This window comes from Balaenoptera physalus (genome assembly GCF_965194825.1).
Source record: "Balaenoptera physalus genome assembly, chromosome: 1".
Classification (NCBI taxonomy): domain Eukaryota; kingdom Metazoa; phylum Chordata; class Mammalia; order Artiodactyla; family Balaenopteridae; genus Balaenoptera; species Balaenoptera physalus.
The window spans coordinates 122,161,910-122,187,551 of record NC_138882.1 but is presented as its reverse complement, the minus strand read 5'-3'; the positions used below and the strand labels follow the sequence as shown (position 1 = coordinate 122,187,551).

The following is a 25,642-nucleotide window of genomic DNA, read 5'->3' as shown; positions in this document are numbered from 1 at the left end:
AAAGATGTGTTCCTTTCAGAATTAGAATTCACTGGAGGAATAAGACCTGTCTTATATTTGGGGGACAATGTGAATTTAAATTGGTAGGTTTCTGGTAGAATCTTTGAACTAAGGCAAATAAACTAATAAGTATAATATCTTTGGATAAAAGAGAACTCTACACTGCTGTAATTTTAAGTGGGGAAACAGAGCCCAAGACATCACAAATGAAGTAAAATTTAAAAATAGTCTCCAGTTAATAATCAAGTGAAGCTTCATTAAATGCCATCTAACAAAAACTAAAATAGGATGTAAAGGGAAGCAATTAAAATGATCATTTGAAGAATTCTGAAAGCAGGCAGACTCATTTTGGAAAGCATTGGAATGGGGCAAAACAAAGTAATGGGATCATATACAGAATGATTAGCCTCATTTAGCCCAGATTTATTTGATAAAGTTCCATTGGTCATCTTCATAAGGTTTACCTAACCAAATGGTGATTATTAACAGAATTATAGGGTAGGAAACAGGTCCCATTTAAATTACCTAGAAAGTGAATAATAGCCAAATGACCAAAAGCCTCTTTAGTATGGATTTTTTTAAATGACACTTTTAAATATTATTTGTGATCATTTTGATATTAATGATATAATGATCATTAATAGCAACAATATAAATAATTATTTTTAATTGCATGTTGCTGTTTACAAAACGCTTTAATATAAGTAGATTATATATACTAGATTTTTAATATATTTGTATATTATCTCATTAAAACATGTCTAGTGAATAATTACAGAATCAGATCATAGTATCTATCTAGTATATTCCAAATAGATTTTGGAAGCCCAGTCCTTAAACCTGGTGGCATGATTACTACCAACTGTAATCCCTTGTCTTTGTGAAGATGCCAGAGAATTCCCTTTTTCTCCTCACTCTCACTGCTGCCAAGGATGCTTTTGCTTAATTGGCTCTGTGCTTAGTGCTGCTGAGGCTGCATTTGCCCCCTTGACTGCATCGCTGCTGTTGCTGCTCTTGCTTCCACTTACTGCTCATTTTGCCCAAAATCATTTCTTTGTTGGGCTTTGCTTTCTTTCTGTTTAATTCCAAGAGTGTTCTTCGTCTTGCTGCCGCAGAGGAGATGCTGAGGCTGCCACGGCTGTGACTTCGCTGCTGAGGGTCTTCTCGTGGGAAAGCTGAACCCTGGTCCTCCCTGGGGCACTGCCTATGCTGCCCCTGTGCTGTGTTTGCTCTTTGTTTGGAGGTCCTTGTCCCAGTTTTTGTCTTGCTCTTTCCAGAAGATGTCACAGAAAATGTTAACATTTTCGATAGAGACTTGGATGGGATTTTCCTCCAGCCTCAATTGAATTTCAGTCATTGTCATGTTTTCCTTTGGAGATGCATGCTTATGTCAGCCAAACTTGGTTTTAGTTTTATGCTGTAAGTAAAATTGAGATTTATGATGATGATGTTGTTGATTAATAAACAGGCCACAGAGCAGAGTAAGAGCTCAAGTTCTGTAATAATAGACAGCTGAGTTCAAGTCTCAGTTCTGCCCAATTCTAATCATTTGACCATGAGATTCTTATTTAACTCTCTGAATTTTTTTTTCTACTCTGTGAAACAGACAACAATAGCATTATTCTCCTAGGGCGCTATGAGAATCCCATGAAAGAAAGGAAGTGCATGTAAAACACTTTGTATACTACTTGACACATAGTAATAGTAATTTCCATTACTGGAGTATTATATTCTACACACAGCTAATAGTGTGTTTTTGTACATACAAATATTACATAAGTTTTGGTTTCATAATTAAATGAATAAATTAATATTATTAATATATGGGCCCTGCAAACCATGCAGTGGGTTGACATCTTGGGACAGCTGCTCCTGGTGGAAGGCATTGTCATCTCTGCTATCTTCCATGCAGGGCCCTCCTCCCTGTTGGTGGTAACAGGTGTCACTTGCTCAACTCTCAGTAACTCTAAGCTAATTATCTCCAATTTCAAAGTGCTACTCTTTTTTAAATTTATTTTATTCAAGTATAGTTGATTTACAATGTTGTGTTAATTTCTGCTGTACAGCAAAGTGACTCAGTTACATATACACACACACACATATGTATTCTTTTTCATATTTTTCTCCATTATGGTTTATCACAGGATACTGAATACAGTTCCCTGTGTTATACAGTAGCACCTTGTTGTTTTATCCATTCTCTATATAATAGCTTGCATCTGCTAATCCCAAACTCCCAATCCATCCATCCTCCCACCCCTTCTTCCCCTTGGCCACCACAAGTCTGTTCTCTATGTCTGTGAGTCTGTTTGTTTCATAGATAAGTTCATTCATGTCATATTTTAGATTCCACATATAGGTGATATCATATGGTATTTGTCTTTCTCTTTCTGACTTACTTCACTAAGTATGATAATCTCTAGTTGCATCCATGTCACTGCAAATGACATTATTTCATTCTTTTTTTATGGCTGAGTAGTATCATTGTTTATATGTACCTCAAAGTGCTACTCTTAAGCATTATTCCATGTTTTCTCCCCACCCTTCTTCTACATACAGTTGCTTCTCCTTATTTGTGGTAGTTGTTTTATAAAGTCACCACAAATACTGAATTAGCAAATAGTAAATCATTGCTCTTAGAGGAAATATAGGGTTAAGTTCCTGCAAGCCTCTGGTCACAACATTTTCTTCAATAAATCAATATATAACCTTGTTTTATGTGTTTCTGTTTAAAGACTCCTTTTTTAATATATAGTTGATTTGTTAACATTAAAATCATAGCCAATATCATTATACCTCAGGCCAGAATGAAGTTTATCTACACACATATTTTCTCTGTAAGGCACTTCACAGCCTTCTTGTGTTCAGGAACATTAGATGACACTTCAGCACTATGATTTGGTCCATTTTAAATAGCAAAATCAACAACATAAAGCACAAAAGTGCAAAAAAAGTGGCATGAAATAGCCCATGGAAAGGATACAGTGTGAGAAATGATACAGGATAGGAGAGCATCACCTTGTTTGACCTCAGCTGGGAATGTGCACATCAGGCAACTCAAATATTTCACACATGTTTGTGAATGACTGTGAAAGCACTGGGCGTGCTGATTTTGGTGTAACAAACACGTTTTAGTGTGTATGTGAATTCACAAATACAGAATTCGCAAGTAGTAAGGATCAACTGACTGTAAATGCTTCTTAACCACTTCAGATTTACAGATTTCTTTAAGAATTTGATAAAAGTTTCTAACTAGGAAAATGCACTGTGCACATATATACACAAATCTTACATGAAATTCACTTGTGAATTCCAAAGAACCCCAGGTTAAAACTCCTGTCCTCGTGCATTTTGTCTGATTCATCTTCATGGAATTTCTTTGAAGTTGGTAGGGATAGAACATAGAGTGATGAGCTCATTTGCCCAGGTTACATCATTGGCAGCAATTACATAATTGCCCAGGATTACATAAATAACATCCCCAGGCAGCCAGAGAGACTGTTACTGAACCAAATTGGTCTGCTTACCCAACACACAGCAAAGCCAATCTACTGACATCAGGTTGTGGTGAAGGAAAATACAGCATTTATTACAGGGCACCAAGCGAGGAATACAGGTAGCTAATGCCCAAAAGACCCGAACTCCCTGATGACTTTTAAGAATAGGTTTTTAAAGACAAAATGAGGGGAGTGACATTTGTGGGGAAAGTAATCAGCTCATGCACAATTTTCTGATTAGTGGGTGGTGAGGTAACCAGGTGAGGCCACAGCGATTAATATTATCAATCTTCAGGCTCCAGCTGGTCTGGGGGGTATATGTGCTCAGGGTCACGACTCTTCATCTGGTTAGGATCTGGTTTCTGCAAAACAACTGAGGAATGTGTATTAGACTTTACCTTTACCTGAGACAGAACTGGGAGTCCTTGGGGGATGACTTGTTTAAGCTATGGTTATTTCTCTGCCTGACTGTGCTATCTTTGTCTCTGTACTACTTAGCTGCACCAGGAAGGCCTCGACATAGGTCTCCTCTGTTTCAAGACCACTCCTGGAAATTGAAGTGCTATTTTCAGGGAACTTGCCTTTATTATGAGGTGGTCTCTTAAACATCTCTACTTTGGGACTCATCGTCATCATTCTTGTGTTCAGTGGTCTCACCCTTGCAAGTGGACAACTGGATAAGTTTTAAAGTGGCCTGATATCCAACTTTTATGTCAAATTCAGTCTTTTCAATTTTGTAATCTGTAAGAACTGCACACCCAACACAGGCTTTAGCAAATAATCACTCTCTGAACTTTCTTATGTTTCTGCTGATGGAGGGTGGGGTGATGCAGAGGAGACTAACAAAAAAAAAATTTACTCTATTTTTGCAGTCCATTTTAAAAGCTGGTTTCCTTTCCTAATTTTTTCTTGCCCATGTGAATAGTTTGATGGATTTCTATTCCCTGGAAATAAACCATGCCAGTGGAACCAAGTCATCTCATCCTTAAAATAAGGGACTAAGTTTAGAGTTTCCAGTGTCTCTTTTGTTCTAACATCCCATGGTTGTCTGATTCTATCTCAGAAGGGTTCTGGAAGGCGGAAAGAGGCCAACCAACCAGGATTAAACATGTTCTTCAGACTGTTTGCACTTTAGCAATTAAATATGAAAAAATTCTGTTCTCAATCTCTTACCAAGTTTCACAACAACAGTGAGAGAAATGATTTCCAAAAATGTTGTAGAAAAGTAGAGATTTAAGAAATGAAATACTAAGGTTTTATATAATGATGCATATTTCATGCAAAAAATGAAATATTTTGAAACAAAATATCCATGTGAATGACTTTCTAAGAGCAAAGTAAAAAATAACCTCTTTGCCAGAATCAGAACCTTTGGGGGGCATCACTATAGCAGACACACATTGCTGCACTGAATATATTTTGAAGATGACAATGTTATAAGCATCTTGAGAGATAACGTGTGACTTTTTAAAAACAGTAGCAATATCAATGAGTACAATATACGATCAAGCTTCTTTTCTCTAGAAGTTAATTCTACTGATTAAAAAGGATCATACAGAATATAATTTTGAATGCTGTCAGGAACAATAGGAGTTTTCTCTAAATCCCATTCCTGAAGACAGCATATACTGTACAACTGTGTATTCAGGGAGGAGGGGGAGAATCTCATTCACTCACATAGTACCAGATATTTTTGTTAATTCTATGTTCTACGACTCGCTTCTATGTCACTTTGTAGCAGTAAACAAATCATACTTAAGAATGGTAAAATCTTAGCAATGGGATAATGAAGTCACCTGGAGCCTTGGCTGAACAGCTTGCAAGATTTCATTAGAGCTGTTTTAGAGATAACCTCCCTCAACCGGCACCACCCCTCTCCTCCCAGTGTAAGATAAGGATCTTGAAAAAATAGGGAGAAGAGTTTGAGAAGGATAAGTGTTAGCTCTTTGGAAGACCTAAGTAGACATTTCTCCAAAGAAGATATACAGATTGCCAACAAACACATGAAAGGATGTGCAACATTACTAATCATTAGAGAAATGCAAATCAAAACTACAATGAGGTATCACCTCACACTGGTCAGAATGGCCATCACCAAAAAATCTACAAACAATAAATGCTGGAGAGGGTGTGGAGAAAAGGGAACCCTCTTGCACTGTTGGTGGGAATGTAAATTGATACAGCCACTATGGAGAACAGTATGGAGGTTCCTTTAAAAAGTAAAAATAGAACTACCATACGACCCAGCAATCCCACTACTGGGCATATACACAGAGAAAACCATAATTCAAAAAGAGTCCTGTACCACAATGTTCATTGCAGCTCTATTTACAATAGCCAGGACATGGAAGCAACCCAAGTGTCCATCAACAGATGAATGGATAAAGAAGATGTGGCACATATATACAATGGAATATTACTCAGCCATGAAGAGGAACGAAATTGAGTTATTTGTAGTGGGGTGGATAGACCTAGATTCTGTCATACAGAGTGAAGTAAGTCAGAAAGAGAAAAACAAATACCGTATGCTAACACATATATATGGAATCTAAAAAAAAAGGTTCTGATGAACCTAGGGGCAGGACAGGAATAAAGACTCAGACATAGACAATGGACTTGAGGACATGGGGAGAGGGGGAAGGGTAAGCTGGGACGAACTGAGAGAGTAGCACTGACATACATACACTACCAAATGTAAAACAGATAGCTAGTGGGAAGCAGCTGCATAGCACAGGGAGATCAGCTCAATGCTTTGTGACCACCTAGATGGGTGGGATAGGGAGGGTGGGAGGGAGGCGCAAGAGGGAGGGGCTATGGGGATATATGTATATGTATAGCTGATTCACTTTGCTATACAGCAGAAACTAACACACCCTTGTAAAGCAATTATACTCCAATAAAGATGTTAAAAATAATAATAATAAAATAAAATAAAAATTGGGAGAGAGCCCCTGAGATTACAAGTGTTCTTGTAATGCTGGAGAAAGTCACCAGTTGGCACAGTGTAGAAGTCCCCACACCCACATGATAATGGGATTGTCTATGGAAACATCGGAAGACCCTAACTGAAACTTTCTCCACTTTGGTTAGTCCAAACAAAGAACACCCTTTCTGTCAGCACAAATAAGAGTCTAGACATCCTCAGAAAATATAGTTTCTTTAGCTATCACCAAATCTTCCCCTCTACCTGTTTCTTATAACCATTTCTTGACATCCACATGGACCTTCTTAATTCCTCATTCAAGTTGGTAGTACATAACAGATTCAATGATCTATCAGGTTATTATTTAACAAACACATATTGAGAGTCTTCCACTTTCCAGGCACTCTGCTAGGCAGGGATGTAACAGTAAACAAAGCCAGTCCGTCTATTATGGAGGTTGATCCAACAAGGGCTGGAAAGGGAGCCAGTACAACAGAGTCAGGGAGGTACCACAGGAGAAGTACAGCAGGCTGGGCACACAGAAGAACACCTAATTCAGTCTTAGGTGGTCAGTGAAGGAAAAGAATATTAATAAACATCTCTTAAATAGTGTTCACTGTATGCCAGACATCATTCCAAGTGCTTTATACCACTGTTTAATTCATTTAAGGATTCCAATGATGCTAAGTGAAGAGCCAATTTGTGAAGTGAGGAGAGAGGTCACTGGAGCATTCCAGGCAAAAAGAACAGCAGGTGCAAAGGCCCAGAGGTAAGAGAGCATGAAAGAGAAATAGATATAGTGGTGCCCCGGAAGCAGCTCATGCCAGCTCACCAGATCTAACTGTTAAGTATTCAGGAATTTTGTAAGCTAGTAACTGTTGGTAGCTCAAAAGTGGCCACAACAGAAGTATTTATATTATGAAAGTCGGCAAATATTACAATTCAATCAGCATTGTTTTCGTGTTTTGTTTTATGTATTTTTTGAGAACCATTTATCAGTGCATCACTGATCCTGAGGTACAGGAAATAATAACTTGAAATTCTTTGTTTGCATGTTTATCTTGGCATCAAATTCTATGGACAAAGTTATTTGCATTTTTTAATGGAGTTCAAGGTCATTTTGTTGACAGACATGATTACAATGGTGTGCCAATGTCATCTTCAAAAGAGAAAAAAGATGGCATGTTAAAATATCATATGAACATCATTTATATTTCACTGGCATTTTGACCCAATTTAAACTGAACAACTAGATCCCTACGTCGTATCTCAAATATACATAATATCTTCTATCTCAGTAGCTTAAGCTACTCTAGCCCTCTCAAATTATAAAACCCCTCTTGTTGTCATGATGCATAGATAATAGCAATTTTTACATCCAGATTAGATGTAGAGTCTATGCATAAAGCACAATGATCTTAAAACTCTTAGGAAATCATTTAGGACAAGGAGGAAAATGCCTCCAATTCTCCTCACCATGAAGTAACATTAAAATGCACATCCAAGGCAGATGCAAGCAGCCCTGAGAGGAAGAAGCTTTCGCTGATCAAGAGCAATGTTTTAAGTTTAACTGAGGGAAAAAAACACTGTCTAAAAACGGCAACATTCAGTAGCAAAGAAATGCTGTGTTTCTCGTGAATATCTCTGTTCACCCGTTGCTGAGACCTAGAATATGACAAGGGGGTGTAAGCTTTGCTGCAGGGGAAACCCTGAAACGTAGAAATCATATCGTCGAGCATGAAGAATGGCTGGGTCCAGAGCAAGGAGAAGCTTCTACTGAGAAGGGAGATCACTTTTTTCTGCTTTTCTGTGGCTTCCATGCTTTTCCCTGGGTCTGCAGCAAGATCATACACCAGGTTACTTATGTGTTCATATATTTATCCAGACTTTTAAAAATTGCTGTGCAAATCCTCCGCTCAAAGTTCCCAGAAATACGTTTATGGATTTTAAAAACAACTCACTGAAAGACAACATTTTTTGGCGGTATAGTTGATTTACAACATTATAATAGTTTTAGGTATACAACATAGTAATTCAGCATTTTTATAGCTTATACTTCATTTATAATTATTATAAAATATTGGCTGTATTTCCTGTGCTATACATTATCCTTGTAGTTTATTTATTTTATACATATTAGCTGTACCTCTTAACCCCCTACCCCTATCTTGCCCCTTCCCCTTGCCCCTCCCCCTTGCCTCTTCTCACTAGTAACCACTAGTGAGTTACTAGTTATAAGTCTGTCTGACTTATTTCACTTAGCATAATACCCTCCAGGTCCATCCATGTTGTTACAAATGGCAAAATTTCATTCTTTTATATGGCTGAGTAGTATTCCATTGTGTGTGTGTGTGTGTGTGTGTGTGTGTGTGTGTGCGTGTATGTATACCATATCTTCTTTATCCATTCATCTGTTGATGGACATTTGGGTTGCTTCCATATCTTGGCTAGCGTAAATAGTGCTGCTGTGAACATTGGGGTGCATATACCTTTTGGAATTAGTGTTTTTGTTTTCTTCAGATATATACCCAAGAGTGGAATTTCTGGATCATATGGTAGGTTTATATTTAGTTTTTTGAGGACCCTCCATACTGTTTTCCATAGTAGCTGTACCAATTTACATTCCCTCCAACAATGTACAAGGGTTCCCTTTTCTTTACCTCCTTGCCAGCATTTGTTATTTGTGGTCTTTTTGATGATGGCCATTCTGACAGGTGTGAGGTGATATCATCATTTTGATTTGCATTTCTCTGATGATTAGTGATGTTCAGCATCTTTTCATGTGCCTGTCGGCCATCTGTATGCTGAAAGACAACTTTTATCTTGTCTACCATCTTTCCCATTCAGAGCTCACTTTTTTTTTTTTATAGGATCATTCTGGGCAGTCTTCCTGATGCCATCACAGCCTCTGCCTGTACCCCAACAGGAAGGTCCAAAGCAGCAGATGCAAACCCAGACGGGGCAAACTGGTGGATTACTCTGTGTCCAGAAAAATGGAGCTCAAGGCCACGAACAGATACACCATCCCAGGGAACCTGGCTATCTTCCCCTATCTGACCATGGGGCTGTTGGCTATTGGCTGGTTCTTCACTCGCTGGTACTTTGTTTATGAAGCCACCTCCACCAAGCACACTCATGATATGTACAAAAAGCTTCTCATCTCCTTGGTGACCTTGCTATTCATTGACTTTGGAGTTCTCTTCCTGTTGCTCTGGGTTGGCATCTACATATGAGCTCCTAAGGGATCCAACCAGGTGGATTGAATCTTGGTTTTTGTAAATTAATTTTTTTTTTAACTATTGCTGGAAGTGTCCCACCTGCTGCTCACAGTAAAGGCAGATGTGGAAAGAAGAAAGAGAGAAAGAGAGAAAGAAAGAAAGAAAGGAAAGAAAGAAAGAAAGAAAGAAAGAAAGAAAGAAAGAAAGAAAGAAAGAAAGAAAGAAAGAAAGAAAGAAAGAAAGAAAAGAAAGAGGAGGGAGGGAGGGAGGGAAGGAGGAAGGAAGGAAGGAAAGAAGGAAGGAAGGAAGAAGGAAGGAAAGAAAGAAATCCTGAATAGGAACTTCAGAATAAGTTTGATGCTGGTAAGCTGCCCAGCATTGCCCCTGACCTTCAGAACTAGGACCATGTCATCCTCATAGCATTTACTCAGTGTCACAGCTGCAAAGTCATGGAAACTGGCAAAGCAAGCCCATCATCAGGCAATAAAAATCATAATAGGGGCTTCCCTGGTGGTGCAGTGGTTGAGAGTCTGCCTGCCAATGCAGGGGACACGGGCTCGAGCCCTGGTCTGGGAAGGTCCCACATGCCGCGGAGCAACTGGGCCCGTGAGCCACAACTACTGAGCCTGCGCGTCTGGAGCCTGTGCTCCGCAGCAAGAGAGGCCGCGATAGTGAGAGGCCCGCGCACCGCGATGAAGAGTGGCCCCCGCTTGCCGCAACTAGAGAAAGCCCTCGCACAGAAACAAAGACCCAACACAGCCAAAAAAAAAAAAAAAAAAAAAAAAAATCATAATAGCACTTACTATGTGCCAGGCACTGTTGATTTAGTCATTAAAAAAAAAAAAAAAAAAAAAAAAGCAAAACTACCTTTTGTGGTAATGCTATTATTATCCCCCATTAGAATTCTCTAAAAAGGCCCCCCAAATACCCATAAGTAATACATGGATCAGAGTTTATCCAAAATAAATGTCATAAGCTTCCGGCTAGCCCTAATCTGCACTCCATTAAATATGGCTTTGCCTGTGCTGATGACACTAGTTGTTAGTTAATTCTAAGGGAAGGAAACCAAGTCAGTGTTTAGGGTGTGAACTGACAGATGGATTAGCAATACAAATCTTTCTCAAGTCAGGGGTTTTTATTTTATCTCCACAGCCACAGCCTAGGTACAGCACCCCACCTCTCACTCCCCCATTTCTAGAGCTCTTCTGTGGCTTAATTTTGAATGACTTGTCTTGGGTCATCTGTCTTGAGTAGTATTGGTATAGTATCAGCATCTACCAGCAGGTGTCTCTAGGTCTCTGAAGAAGCTTGATTAGATTTTGGAGAAGGAAAGAATAAAAAGGGTATTTGGGACACAACGAGACATGAAGCAAATACCAAGTGATGCCCTACTCCAGGACCAACCCCAAACCTCCAGGTGACAATTATAAGTGAGTGAGTGAGTGTGTGTGTGTGTGTGTGTGTGTGTACACACACACATCCACCCTTCCCCTTCAATGCACATATAAGAAAAAAATATAACTTGGAACATTAGGAAACATTTAGAGCAGCCATAGAACAAATTGCAGAAATATGGATAGATGCAATACAAATCATCTTAAAGCCTTCAAATGCCCTGCTTTTGTTTGATGTCTGTAGAAATTTGCATTTATAAACAAGAGAGTCTTTGAATGAGTATGTTAGGCTAAACCCTGCTTTCTCTGATCTTCTTGGCATGGACAGCTAAAGATAGACTCCAAAATTAGTTAAAAATCAGGGACCGTGCCTTGGCTACACTGGGTGAGCACTGTACAGATTTGGTAGGACAGAGATCATTCTGTGAGCTTCCAGTTTCTGGAAATTCAGAGAAAAGACCCTAGAGATGAAGCAAGTTCTGGACTCTACATCTGGATTTCCAAAGACTCACAACCACTTTTAAAAATCTATGATTGATATCTGAATGATACCAATCACCCAAAGAATAGTGTTAGGACAGGACGAAGTCACCTTACAATACTTGAACACAGAGGGTCCATATCCTAGAAGAGCCAGTGTGTGAAATGGAGTCTTTCCAAATTAGTGGGGTAGTCGCCAATTCCCACCGAAGAGAGAGCAGGGTGGTTGAAAGAAGGGCCTTGAGTGGCTCACTCATGGTCACTCTTAACTAGATAACACAGATAATTTGATTGAAACACTAGCTTTTCCGACCCATACTTAACAATGATGGCTATGAACTGATACTATTTTATTGTTTCATGGTAGTTAGCAATGTACAGTCAGAACCAGAAGAACTCGGGTGAATTGCAGATGGCTCATTTGGTAAAGCACGGATGACAAGAAGGTTGATCTGAGAAGACAACTGAATGGACGTGTTTCTAAGGAAATTCACTGGTACATCCATCAGGAAGGCTTCACACCGAACTTCAGGTGGAGGGAAAGAAAGCTGGACACGCAGGTACAGTGGAGGAGGTGATATGACAGAGGTCAAGGGCCAAACAATTGCCCCAGGTTTCTGAACAGAGGCGGTGTAGTGTAAAGGCTCACCTTATAGGATCCAGCACCAGATTGCCTGGCTTCAAATATTTGCTTTACTTATTATTGATACCTGTGTGCCTTTGGGCAAGTTTTATATACTATGTGCTTCATACACTACGTGACTCATCTATAAAATGGGGACAATAATAGTACCTAGTTCACAGGGTTAAATATGTTAATAGTGTATTACACTTTTAGAACAGTACTCGGCTTATATTAAGAACTCAATATGCGCTAAGCTATTGTTAGGGATCTTATGTAAAGGATGACGAACCACTGTTGGTGAGCTTTTAAGAAATCACGGGAGCATAAGCTGTGCCAGAGGCAGCAAATATCACAAATATTTTTAAGTCATAAAAGATAGAGTTTGGGAGATTTAACAGATCAATGAACAATTAATCAACAGTCAATCTAAAAAACAAATGGAAAATTTTATTCACATCAACCTGAGGATTATAACCAAGGAGACAATCTTTCAGAAAGCTCTGAGGACTGTTCCAAAGATGTAAAGGGGGAGGCCAGTATATATGTGATTTCAGAGAAGGGGTATGTACGATCAAGCACACGTCTTGGTAGAAGGTTACTGCTACTCGCAAGGAACAGATATCTTCTTTAAAGGTTTTAGTGCTTTTCTAATTATGGGAAGATGCAAAAAACTGGGTTCATAAGATTTTCTCCTGAATATATCTATGTGAGGGCCAGTTCTTCCATTCTTCCCAGAACACAAATTGCCTCATCCTGATCTTCGCTCTGAATTCTTTCAGGGTGTGCTATAGGTCAGTGACTGCAGTGGCTAATGACTTGATTCTTGTAGAACTGGATGGTGGGCAATAGTCTTTATTTTACAGTTTCTTCCTTTTCGGTCTTTATTTCAATCAAGGTTTGGGAAACATTTTATGAAAGGTTTGTCCCACAGTGCTAAGAATGCTCATTCCCAGGTCAGGCAAGGATTTCATTGATAGGTCATTCAATGTGCTGTTACTGGACTAGGCCCTATTAACAGTAACTAAAAGCCCCTGGACAGCCTATTTTCCTAGCCTGTTTTGGTCTAGGAAATGTTTCCCTCTTGTTGCTTCTTCCCATAACTAGAGGTACACTGTTAAAATCATTGATCTTATAGAACTCTATATTTGGTCAATCATTTCAAGTCCTCTAGTCATTATTTTTTTTATCGGTGGTTCAGTCACAAGCTGATAATGCAAGGAGCAATAATCTTGCAAAATAGGCAGAATACAAGTAATATAGCTAGTGACATCCATAAGGTCATAAGTAAGTATTTAAGCTAAGACCATCCAAAAGATGTGGCCCCGTATCTCCCCAGGTCATCTCACCCGTCTGTTCTGCACCAATCACTATCTTTAAGGGAAGTGAGATGTTGGCAGTGTACATAAAGTTCACCAAAGAGTTTGCACGCACAAGGTGAGTGGTGGGTCATCATGACCCCTTACAGGATTGAGAAAGGAATGTTATCTTCTAAGGAGTTACATGGCTGGCGAAAGGAGAAAATTGATCTTTGTGGCAGAGCAGGTATTTCTGCCATTGGGGAAGTCTGGTTAATGAATAATGCAGATGAACAATGCACACTGTAGGGAAGGGAGGAGGCCCAAATGGGCAGAGAAAAAAATTTTCTGTTTAGATTTCTCTTGTCTTGTTTTAAAATATGAATTTTATTTCATCAAGCACAACATCCATCCCTCACAAAAAATCTGGGGTAGATTTTGAAGCTGATGGTTTCAGAGCATTTCAGAGATAATCACTCAAAACCAGCAAGGGTCCACTGGCTGCAGTTCATAGGCGGTCTGCTCATTTCCACTTCTGATGGGGTTTCTAGGTCAGGAGGATGAAGCAGATAGGGTGCATCTGGCTCTCAGCAAGGCACTTGACAGTCTTTTATATTCACAGGGGCAATTTGGAAAGACGTTAGCCCAATTAGGTAAATGTGTCAGAGAAAGGTTGGTCTGAACAGCTCTGTAGCTGTCCCCTCTCCCTAGTTCTTCTTAAAATTTTTCGAACAATAATCTTCTCCCAATATTGCAACCTCAATACCTCCAAAATTCAAAGCACAGCATAACTTATCCTCATACGGATGTAGTGTCCTTTGGAATAGAGCATGATTTTAAAGAGTTAGCTAGAAAACATATTTTGTCCACTTGGCTTTGAACTCTCATTTAAAAACCATTTCAAAACTAAAAGAACTATTGGTTTCCCTGTTAGCCTATACTTTTTTGAAAAGGTGCCTAATGAGGATTTATCCACTGTGGCCACTTGTAGCAGTTGATCCTCAGCCTTGACAAGATTGTAGGTCATGGAGAAGAGCAAACTTGTTTCCATGTTGTTAAGTTCACCACCATGTAGCTTAACTTTCAAAGCTTTGAATGGGTCCCAAATTCCTGCTATTAGCTGTGCACTCAGCTGTCAATGCCTCCACATCTGGAGAATTCTGTTAATTTATCTCATCATGGTCCATTACAAGAATCCCTGATCAAGTGATATAACCCTAATCTAGTTTTACCTATATTGAATCTTATCGCCAAATTGCTTCTAAATATTATCTAAGGTCTCCCAGGTAGATCTGTGAGTGAGAAGAACCAATTCTAGGTAATTATGTACAACACCTTTATGGATTCCATGGTGGTTATTCTCATCTAAATGTTGTAAGGTTTCCACCATCTATTTTTTTAAATGAAGAACAGTAATTAAATTTCTTTATTGCTGTGGTATCACATGATAACTTTCCATCATCAAAGTAGTCATTCAAAGATCTTATGTATCCCAAACTTGTACAGTATTTCAGTATATTTATTAGTTACATTGGCATCTGGCCAAGTTCTGTATGGACAGAAATCTGAAGGGTAGGCCTCCTACCCTGTTTATGGAAATCAGATGTGATTGGTCCATCAATTATTTCCATCAGATTAAGTGATTTCCTGGCAGGAAAAGAGGGTCAAAGAGAATAAGATCTACTGTTTACATGAAGGGGAAGAGAATAAAGTGAATATTTGTTGATCCTACTATGTGATAAACAACTTACCCATCTTCTTTCATTATATATTCACCATACACTGCAAAAAAATGTGGATTTAGGCTCATTTTACCGTTGACAACAAGTAACTTGTGCAGGATCACACATCATTCATTTAGTCATTTATCTATTCAGCAACATGCATTGAGTGCTTACTATAAGCTAGGTGTTTGGTAAACAACAGGTGTTGATTTGGGTAAACAACAGCAGAAAGACATGGTTGACTTCAGGTTCTTTTCAGTTTTCCTACAGTGAGTCACAGGAATGGAAACTCAGTCCCAAATGTTTCAATTTGGAAATGAAGTTCAGAGAAGGCAGTGCCGCTTCAATTGAATGAGCATGGGTTAAGTGCCTATAGGAAGCAGAGTCCCATGTTAGAACTATTAGAACCCTAATATTTGGCCTCGTAAGCTATCATTGTTGTTTGAAGAATGGAGCATTACCTTCCCATAAAAGAGTAGAAACTTAACATACAAAATCAATTAAAAAACAAAAAGTAGGGCTGTTCAATTTAGAAGAGGGAATGCTTGAATTTTTGCTCACACACCGTCCCTCACCATGGTTCCTGGGCAGAACATCTCAGATTGTGTAGGACAGAGTTTGAAAACCACTGATCAAATCAGTACAACATTGATTAAAGAGAGTGGGCACTGAGTGTCATGCCCCCTGGGGTGCTGGTCCAGGGAAGGTGCTGGGAAGCTCTTGTCCTGGGACCCCCGGAGTGTAGACTGAGAAGCCATTCATGTTCCAGTCCCACTGGGCTTCACAACCTTCTGTTGGCAAGGGCTGAGGTCCTGTCATCTGATCATCTCCATCTGACAGCTGTGAGGAAGGTCAGCAAGTACAGGGTAGCGTTCACACCCACCTCTGCAGTTCATAGACTATCTTCTTGGTGGTCACATGCAGCAGGTAGAGAGCACTGAGAATATTATAGTGTTCGACATATTTTCAGGGGCATAAATATTTCCAACCTTCCCACTGGTGTGCTCAAAGTTAACAGGGGCAGAGAGATGGGATGCCATCATAGCAGTCAGCTTTGATGGTATGAAGGCGGATGAAGCTTTGATGGTATGAAGCTTTGATGGTATGAAGGGGTCTTTGGGCCAGTAACCGTCATGTTCATCAACTTGGGGAGAATGAATCTGGAAACAAGATGGGGGAAATGGCTAAGACATTTTTCAAATCAAAACATTTGAAAGAAAATATAAAGAACATCCCTAGTATTTATGTTTAGTTCATTCTAGCAGTGTGTCTATTCATTCATCCTATAAGTATTTATCCAGTATCTGTCTGGTACCAGGCCCTAATGTGCTAACCTTGGGATAGCTCTCAGAGAGCTGGAGAACATTTCCATGTTAAACCTGAGGACATTCAGGTCCTTTTAGGTCTTCACTTACCATAGTTTCCTCGCCAATTCCCTACCACTGCAGTTCTGAAAAGCTATGAGCTTCAGGTACACCAGGCCCCGGGCAGCAGCCTAATTGCTCTTTGGGATCATCCCCCTGGCCCCATGGTCACCCTTGCTTTCAGCCAGCCTCCCGACCTGCACTAGGAGGACAGATCTGGTGTGGACATGGGGCAGGGTTTTATCATCTGTAGGCAGAAATCCGACTGGGTTCCTCCCAGATGAGAAAGAGAGAACTAATTTCTCTTGGACCGCATTCACAAGGTCACAAGAGGACAGACCTCGGTGACCATGGGGAGACTGCAGTGAAGGAAGAAGATGGAGTTTAGGATGACGCCGAGGTTTTGGCTCAAGCAGTTTGGTAAATGACAGCGCAGCTGACCAAAGAAAGGAGTACAGCAAGTGAGGGAGGGTGCTGCTGCGGGGGAGAATGCGGTCCATTTGATTGGGGATCTGCTGAGTTTAAGACGCCTGTTGGACGGGAGACAAAAAGAGAAGCCAATTTCAAGTTGGCAGGAACCAGTGTTAAGGAGAAAATATTCCGGTGGTTTTTAAATGACCACTAAAGATTCTGCACTTGAGAAAGCAACGAAACCGGTAAGATAAAGGCCTGGACTTCACTGAATTGCCTCAAGTGTAAAAATAACACAGCCAATTTTTTCTTTTGGCTTGGGGATGATCTCTGGAGTTGGGGACACAGAGAGGCCTCCTCCTCTCCTCTTCCTGCCCCTCCTCCAGCTCCATCTCACTGGGCATCTTGGGCTCCTTCAGGATTGCGGCACAGGCTCGGCTCTACCTGCACACTGGGGGTTAGTCTCCGGGGGGTCCAGGGGAAGGGGAGCATGGGAGCTAAGATCACAGGCTTTCTGCTCTGTGCCCCTAATCAAATCAAGTAAATGGACCTGGAACTATGTCTAAAAGAAGAAGTTGTTTGCTTTAAAAAGAGAGAAGCCCTTAACCTCAGAAGATTCTGATAATCATGGAAGAATTGGTGGTGTTCCCACTCATTAGAAAAATAAAGTTAGTTTCGCTCTCAGGGAAGTTGAGAAAGCTATGTGTTTTTGCAAAGTCACAGCAGGAATAAAGTGGAGAAAAAACTTTTAAAAAGGAGCAAACTTATTGATAGGAAATGGGCCTCTGTTTGTTTCTAGAATTTCCTAGCTCTTCTGACTATTGACATTATAAAAGGCATTCTGCCTGAGTTAGAAATTGATTTTGGAGATATTTCAATTCCCTCACTTTTGGAAGGTACCTGTGAAAAGACTATTTGACATCAAGGATTTGCAGCAGATATATAAATGGTCCAGAAGAGAGGGAAAATTTCAAACAGAAGTGTGAGATCTCTGGCTCTAAGCAACACTCAGAAAACTGCCTGTTCAGGAAGTAAACCAATCCCTGTTGTACATCCAAGGGCTTGAACTGGGTTCAATGGATGTTCCATGTTTGTTTACAACATTTGAATAAAGAACCTTTAAGAGTAGGCTTTGCTTATGCTCCCAATACCCAACAGGCCCCATTTTAATCTCAAACCTTTATTATTTTTTCTTTCTTTCTTTTTTTTTTGGCCGTGCCCTGGTATGGAACCTGTGCCCCCTGCAGTGGAAGTGCAGAGTCCTAACCACTGGACCTCCAGGGAATTCCCCTATCTCAAGCCTTTAAAAAATTTAAAATGTAGAAACAAGGGATGGATAATTCATGGACACTTCTTACAGTAATTAATACAAAGGTGGATAAATCCTGTTTCTAAGGAACATAGCTCTAGACAGATCAGGAAAGCTTAAGACATACGTCTCTATGGAATTATACTTTACATAAGTCTCAAATTTTTTTTGACTCCATCAGTTTAGACAAATTGGATTATGTTCTTCCTAACAGGAAAATAATAATATATTCTATCACATAGATTTCCTATAAGCTGTCTTGAAATAGAAAGGTTAATAAAGTCTTGGAGGCTTAAAAATTCAGTTCTGTTTTGGCATTTTCAACATTTATTAACTGTGTTTACGGGAGCTCTTGATGTAGGGTTCTCTTAAGACTTTTTGGTAGAAGCAAGGCTGATGCAAGTAAAGTAAATCAGAAAAGCAAGGTGCTATCTCATTGCTTAGGCTGGTGCAGAATGAGACTCAGGGGGTAGGAACCGAGTGTGAGGAAATGGGGCAGGTGATGATCATTCACTGAGATGATTTTGGTTTAAATGTATTAATAGTAGCAGCCAAAAGGAGCTGGGTAGTGTGATTCCTGGAGTGCTATATGTTTAAAGGTTTGGCTTAAACTATGCCCAACAGGAAGGGGTGTGCAGAAAAAAAGGCTGAAGATATTTGGAAGAGGATGAGTCCAGAGGAGATGGTGATGGGATGGAAGACAGGAGCAGAAGCCCTAACCCTGGAGATGAGAGAAGCACCTCTTCCTCTGCTTCCACAGCTCACCTGGATTCTACTCCTCGCGAGTCTACCCTTCTGCAGTCGTAGGCCCTTAACATCCACTCAGGCCACATAGATCTGATTGTGTACTCTTCTCTTTAAGTATTGTTGTCAGTGTTTATAAAATCTAAACACCTGAGCTAGCTTGTGAAGCCCAACTCTCCTTTTCACTATTCCCTGCTCCCCACTCCCCCATCATGCTCTGGCCCCCCAGTGCTCTCAGAGTGTGGTCCTGGACCAGCAACGCGAATACCACCTGGGAACTTGTTAGACGTGCAAGACCTCAGGCCCAACCCCAGATTTAGTGAAGCAGAAACTCTGGGAGAGGAGGCCAGCAATCTGCATATTATCCAGGCTTCCTGGGGATTCCGATGGAAGCTCAAGTGTGAGAACCACTGGTCTAGTTTTACTGGTAGTCCTCTAAGCCACACTGTGTGTTGGACATCTCCCTGCCTTTACACATGCTCTTCTCTCTGCCCAGAAGTCTCCTCTTCCTCCCGCACCTCTTTTAAAAGCCATCGCAAGAATCACCACCCCCCTCTGTAAATCATTTCCTGACCAGTCCTCCCCCCACCCCAAGCCCCTATCCACATCGGCGACTGCCTCTTTCCCCTGTGCTTCCATGGAAACTGGTGAAAACTCCTATCATTCAAGTGCCATGCTTTGCTGGGGCTCATGGTTTGCGTCTGCCTCCCTAAAAGCCAGCAAGCTCCCCAAGGCTGTGTTTGTCCTGGCACAGTGCTGTGGCTCGGAAAGTGGTCGTTGTGTCGAAATGTTACTGATAAGCAAAGTACAGAGAGAGGAGAAAAAAAGGGAAAGTGAAGAGCATGCAAGAGAGCGACACACACAGAATGACACCAGCTGATGTCTGAGTTCCATCTGTGCGCTGGGTGCTGTACCACATGCTGCCCAGGCGCCGGCGTTTAATCCTCCCAACAACCCTGCGGGTGTTATTGAACTCATGTCACAGAGAAGGAAACTAACGCACAGAGATGTCACATAGGATGCCCGGGATGCCCCAGCTGGGACCCGGCAGAGCCGAGATTCACACACAGCTGGTTCTACTCTGGAGTCCACTTTTTTTTTTTTTTTTTAACTTTTTATTTTATATTGGAGTATAGCTGATTAACAATGCTGTGATAGTTTCAGGTACACAGCAAAGCTACTCAGCCATACATATACATGTTCTGGAATCTACTCTGAACCCTGCAGTCTGAGGGAGGAGGTAGCTTAGTTTGGAGCCATTGTCAGTGTTCACTAGTTCAACAAACATTTCCTCAGTGCCTCTGCCAGACTGGGATAGAAGTAGGAGGCAGAAGAGGGCACAGATGCGACAGTCGCTTATCATTCGGTCCTTGAGAAGCTCACCTTTTAGTGGAGAAGAGGGATCTGTGAGCCAATAATATATTTCACTTCAGGACAGTGAGTGGATTATTCCAAGTGCTGCACAGATCCCACAGCAGGCAGGATGGATTTGCTCTGCCAGGGGTTGAGACATAAGCATAAACTCACCGGCAGAGGAGTGAGGGAGGGGGAGAGGCAAGATTCAAGGCAGAAGGAATTGCAGAAATGTTGTAAAGAAGGCAAGCATGTCCTGGCAAGTCTGCTGAAGAAGAGCTGCCGTGTGGGGCTGGATTGAGCAGCACGTGCAGATTGAATAGTCTGGACTGATGCACTGCACATGCCTTCCCAGTGTGCTGCCTGTTCTGCAGAACTGCAAATAAAGCCATATTTCCAGAATGCCTTGAAGGTATGGTTCTGGATGTGATTCTGCCAATCAGATGCACTTGCAAAACCTACCAGTGTGCGATATGCAGCGGCAGAACAGTTACACAAATTATCATTGTGGTCACCTGGGGAAAAAAGTATCATGGAAACCAGAACGTTGGAAGGCCAAGTGGCTATGGTAATAAACCTTTATGGTGAGAGTGAAGAATTTAAACACTGGGGGGTTGGCTGGCTCCTTGAGTCCCTCTGGAGCATAAAGAAAGAAAAAGATAAGCATGGCGTTACCTGCAGCATCCCCTATCCGGTACCAAATTCTAGGTCAGCTAGGATTAGGTTCAGCAGCAAGGGACAGAGACTCAAAATGACAATGGCTTAACCACGTTAGAAGTTTATTTCTGGCAGAAAATTCCAGAGGTTGGTAGTCAGGGCTCTGGCAGTCCTGCTCCATGGCACCATCCAGCTTGCTGCTCTTCCTCCCCTGGGGTGTGTCCCTCATCTTCGTGGTCCAGGATGGAATCCATCACATCTGAGTTCCAGGCTGTAGGGTGGAGAAATGAGCAAAAGAAATGGAGCAAAGGATGCTCACCAGCGCCCCCTGAAAAAGTTTTTGGAAATTCTCTCATGATACTTTTGTTAACATTCCACTATCCAGAACTTCTCACTTGGCCACATCAAACCTCACAAAGGACTTGAAAATATAATTAACAATTATTATTTTAATCAGGAAGGAGGGGAGAATGTAAATCAGAGGATTATCTATAGTCTCTCCCGCAGGATGCCTGGTGGAGAAGGTCCCAGGAGGACACTAGGGTGGATGGGAGTCAGATGGGAAGGACCTGATCTGACATGGCAAGTATTTACAGAGATCTTCCTGACATCTATGTGGACAGGTTCTGGTGGGGTGATACTGTGACCCAGAAACCAGTTAGAAAGCAGTTGCCCCGGTCCGGGTGAGAGGGGCTGAGGGCCTGGACAGGGGAATGGAGCAAAGAGGATGGAAGAGCGAGGCGCGGTAGGGCAGGAGAGGACCGACCTCGGTGACCACGGGGAGACTGCAGTGAAGGAAGAAGATGGAGCTTAGGATGACGCCGAGGTTTTGGCTTGAGCAGTTTGGTAAATGACAGCGCAGCTGACCAAAGTAAAGAAAGGAGTACAGCAAGTGAGGGAGGGTGCTGCTGGGGGGGAGAATGCGGTCCATTTGATTGGGGATCTGCTGAGTTTAAGACGCCTGTTGGATGGGAGACAAAAATATGTGTCTGGAGCTCTGGAGAGAAGTCAGAGGCTGTAGAGTGTGCGTCTAAGTGACAGCTGCAGACACAGATCTGGGATAACTTGACCAGAAAAGAATCGGGGAACCAAGTCAAGGATGAAGCTTGGGGAAGTGCCAAGGTTGTATGAATTCTCTGAAAAGTCCATTCTGATGGAAGGTTCTTTGGGAATTGCAGCTCAAGAAATTTGAGGCTGCAAATGAATTCCTTTCCCAGACATCCAGGACCTGGGTCAAATCTCTGGGTTTCAAGACGAGGTAAAACCACTAACGGCTTTTCATTTCCCTGGCTGACATACTTTAACTTTTCAGTTTGAAAAAAAAAAGTCATATTCAAGGTTGAGGTTTCCCTTACTACTCTGTAATACAGTACAGCCTGTGCCCAGAAAACCTCCTGCCCCCTCATTATCCAGGGAGCTGCCTTGTAGTTATTCCACCAGGCCTGGGGCTGGACAATGTCAGCAGGTTGAGATATATGTCATAAACACTGACAGATCAGGGAATCTTCTCTGACAAACCGCTTCCAACTTCTGGGTGATTTAATGCCTTTCTGATTGCTTTCAAGAAATAGGAGGTTGATTCTTGGTCCCAGGATCTGCTGCAATTCTAGGACAGTTTAAAAAAATCTGTTTGTATACAGCACCCCTTTCATCTCAATTGATTTTTGTTGTCCTTCCCCTTCTCCTCTGCCTCCATCCCTTTTTTCTTTCCTTGCCCTCCCCATCTCCCTCCCTCCCATCGTCTCCTCCTCCCCCATTTCATTTTAAGGCGTTGGCTAGTATAACCCATCTTTGGAGCATTGGTTTCTTGAAATTCAACAATTATAATTTGGAAAATACTTTAGGCCAAAGAATATGATATCAAAGTGCTCAGTTCTTTGGGTGGTCACTAGCAGAGAGTTTTCAACTGACAAGAATCCAAGTAAAAGGACCTTCAATTATCTAGAAAGTATATAAATCCAAACTCAACACAAACAACAAAAACAATCTAAAATTAAAATAAATGGTGGTATGCTTACCCAAATTGGAAAGTTTGGGTGCAGGATTAGTACAGGATCCTATGATTAGTATAAATTCAGGATTAGTATAAATTCGGCCAAATAGCTAATATTTCTCACCTCAGTGTACTATATTGTTCACTAATAGTCATCATGATGGCCCTAGAACAGTGTAAGAACAACCCCCATCAAACAAAGGTTAAATTACCATCCTTGTGCTCTTGGAACTAAGGTAGGAAAATGGGCAAAAAATGAAAAGTTAAGGAAAATATGGTAAAATATTTTATTATGCAAAATTAATTTTTAAAAGACACTCCTTTATTCTGAGGTCATGTCCTTTTTGTTGTTGTCAGTGTGTCCTTTCTTTTATAAAAAACAGTAGTGCCAGTAGAAGACAGGTTCTTTTTGAATGACCTTACTTGGCAAAATTAAAAGTTGGCATGCTTCTCCATCCCTAAATTTATTTTGGAGTTTTATTTGTCTGTGCGATGTAAAAGTCTAGGAATCCCTGGAGTAATGCACTTCCCACAAGCTTGGAAACACACTGGGATTTCTGTCAATTCGCTGAGGGTTGGGTGGGTCTGCTTTCCTATCCTCTATTTCCCTGCCCAGATCATATTGGCTGGTGGTGAAGCAGGTGCTTATTCAATAATAATTTATTGGAAATGGTTGATGCACAGGGAATCAAAGGCTTAAACAGGGCTCTTACTTGTTTCCTCCATTTATTACCAAAATGTTAAACATTTTGATTTACTTTTAAAATTGTGATTTTTAGCACATGTATTTTTAATAAATCTATTACACATACAAAAGTCAAACTACCCCTGCGTGGCAACACTGCAGCGGACCCTCTCAGGCTTTGTATGTCTGCCTCTCACAAACATCCCAGAAAAGGATGTTGGGTGCCATGTGTTCAGGTGAGAGCACCAAACCCCTTTGCTGTTTTTCAAACACTGGCAAGGAAAGGAGGAGCCTTGTAATGGCTAAGCTACATAACTCCCAAAGACAGTAAAGATTCAGGATTGGTTAGAACAAGATTTTAAATAAGAACTTGGGTTCTCTGGCCTCCAAAAATCAAAGAAAATTTTCAAAATCACTTTTCAAGAATCACAAAGAAAAACATACCCTTTCGTATAAGTTCTTAATCCACAGATAACACTATCATCGTGATTCTATTGCTATTTCCCAGAAGCCAGCAGCGAACATCTTCCGATTAATCTGCTCTTGAAACTGGTAAAACCGTAGGCAGTAGCCAAGTCCATCATAGTCATTAATCACCGAGGCACAAACCTTCATGTCTGTTACTAGGAGACCAGAGCGCTGCTTGGTGAAGCTGGGAGATGGTGATGATGATGATCTCTCCAGTAAGATGGGGAGACTCAGAGATGCCCCTGAGAGTTAGTTCATTTATTGTAGAGGTGAGGACAACCTTAAGAGAGAAAATGGATTTAAAAATAGTAACAACTCCCCCTGCACCCATATTTTCATTGTAGAACATTCAGGAAATAAGAATCGTTTTAATTCTACCACCTAAAAATTACCACCGTTAACATTTTGATTAATATTCTTCCAGGGGTGGATGGATGCATGCCTTAAAGTATGGATGGATGGACTGATGGTCGGATGGACAAACACACTCATATCCACAACAGTATACTTATTATATGTATATGAATGCATTTAAGAACCTATCGATAGTAGCTCTTTATGGAGAAGGGAGTTGGTAAGACGGTGGTGAAGGGAGACTGATTTTTTAAAATACACACATGGGTTATTTGGATTTTTCACAACTACATATTACTATGTGTGTATTACTTCCCTTTTTGTTAAAGTTTGTTTTTGTTTTTGTTTTAGTGTGAAAAACAATGCAATCACTCTTGGGGGAAGTGGCATCTTGTCATGCACTCCCCTGGGTGTGCCCTGGTGCGCAGAGGTGACCCAGGGTGGCCTCTGGGCGAGGCTGGAGCGCCCGGGAGGGGAATCGGGCGCAGGAGCCTGGCGAGGACGGGTAGGAGGCAGCCCGGGCCGGGATCTGCCCCGAGGGCCACCCGCAGCTGTGGGCATCGCACCCAGGCCGGGCGAGGCTGCCCGCTGCGCTCTCTGCGTGGAGACGGCGGGGCCGTGCGCGCGCCGGGCTGGACGGTGCAGAGCCGCGGTGCTCGGCGGGTGAGGCGCGGGTGCGCTGTGCCGCATCCCGATCCCGCGTCACTGTGCCCCGGCGCTTCCTGTTCGCCCGCGGCCGGGGAGCGCTCTCTCCTCACCCAGCGGAGAAGCACCCAGGGAAACGCGAAGGGCGAGGACTCGGCGGGCCGGCCCCAGGGCGCCCTCTGGCGGGGGCGAGGGGAGGGGCGCGCGGGTGCGCGGCGAGGCGGCGGAGGGGCCTCAGACTCCCCAAGCGTGGAGCGAGTCAGAGTGGGCCCGCCCTGGTTTTCTGAGACCAGTTTTTGGTTTGGGTTTTGATTTTCATTTCCCACCTTCTTGTCCCTCCATCCATATTTCCCTCCACTTGTGTTGTTTTGTTTTTTGTATTTTGCAGTACCACTTTTTTTTTCTCCTCTCCAAAGTCATGCTTATTCATTGTAAAAAATTTTGGAAAACATTTAAATATCGTAAAGATGAAAATAAATAAAACATCTTTAATCCCATCATTT

The 25,642-nt window shown here is 41.6% G+C and overlaps 2 protein-coding genes across 2 annotated transcripts in view; one reads left to right on the top strand and one right to left on the bottom strand.

Annotated features, from left to right (window-relative positions):
* SPATA1 (spermatogenesis associated 1) overlaps positions 1 to 9,417 on the top strand; it is a 101,514-nt gene extending 92,097 nt beyond the window's left edge. The window contains exon 11 of the mRNA XM_082410428.1: positions 9,291 to 9,417. The gene's annotated coding sequence lies outside the window, so the exon portion shown is untranslated. The remainder of the gene's footprint in view (positions 1 to 9,290) is intronic.
* Positions 1 to 25,184, bottom strand: part of CTBS (chitobiase) — a gene marked incomplete at its 5' end in the record, with an annotated part of 71,805 nt that extends 46,621 nt beyond the window's left edge. The window contains 2 exon segments of the mRNA XM_082453898.1: positions 24,282 to 24,420; positions 24,930 to 25,184. Of these exon segments, the coding sequence (XP_082310024.1) occupies positions 24,282 to 24,420; positions 24,930 to 25,184 (394 nt within the window).
* Positions 25,185 to 25,642: the final 458 nt, after the last annotated feature.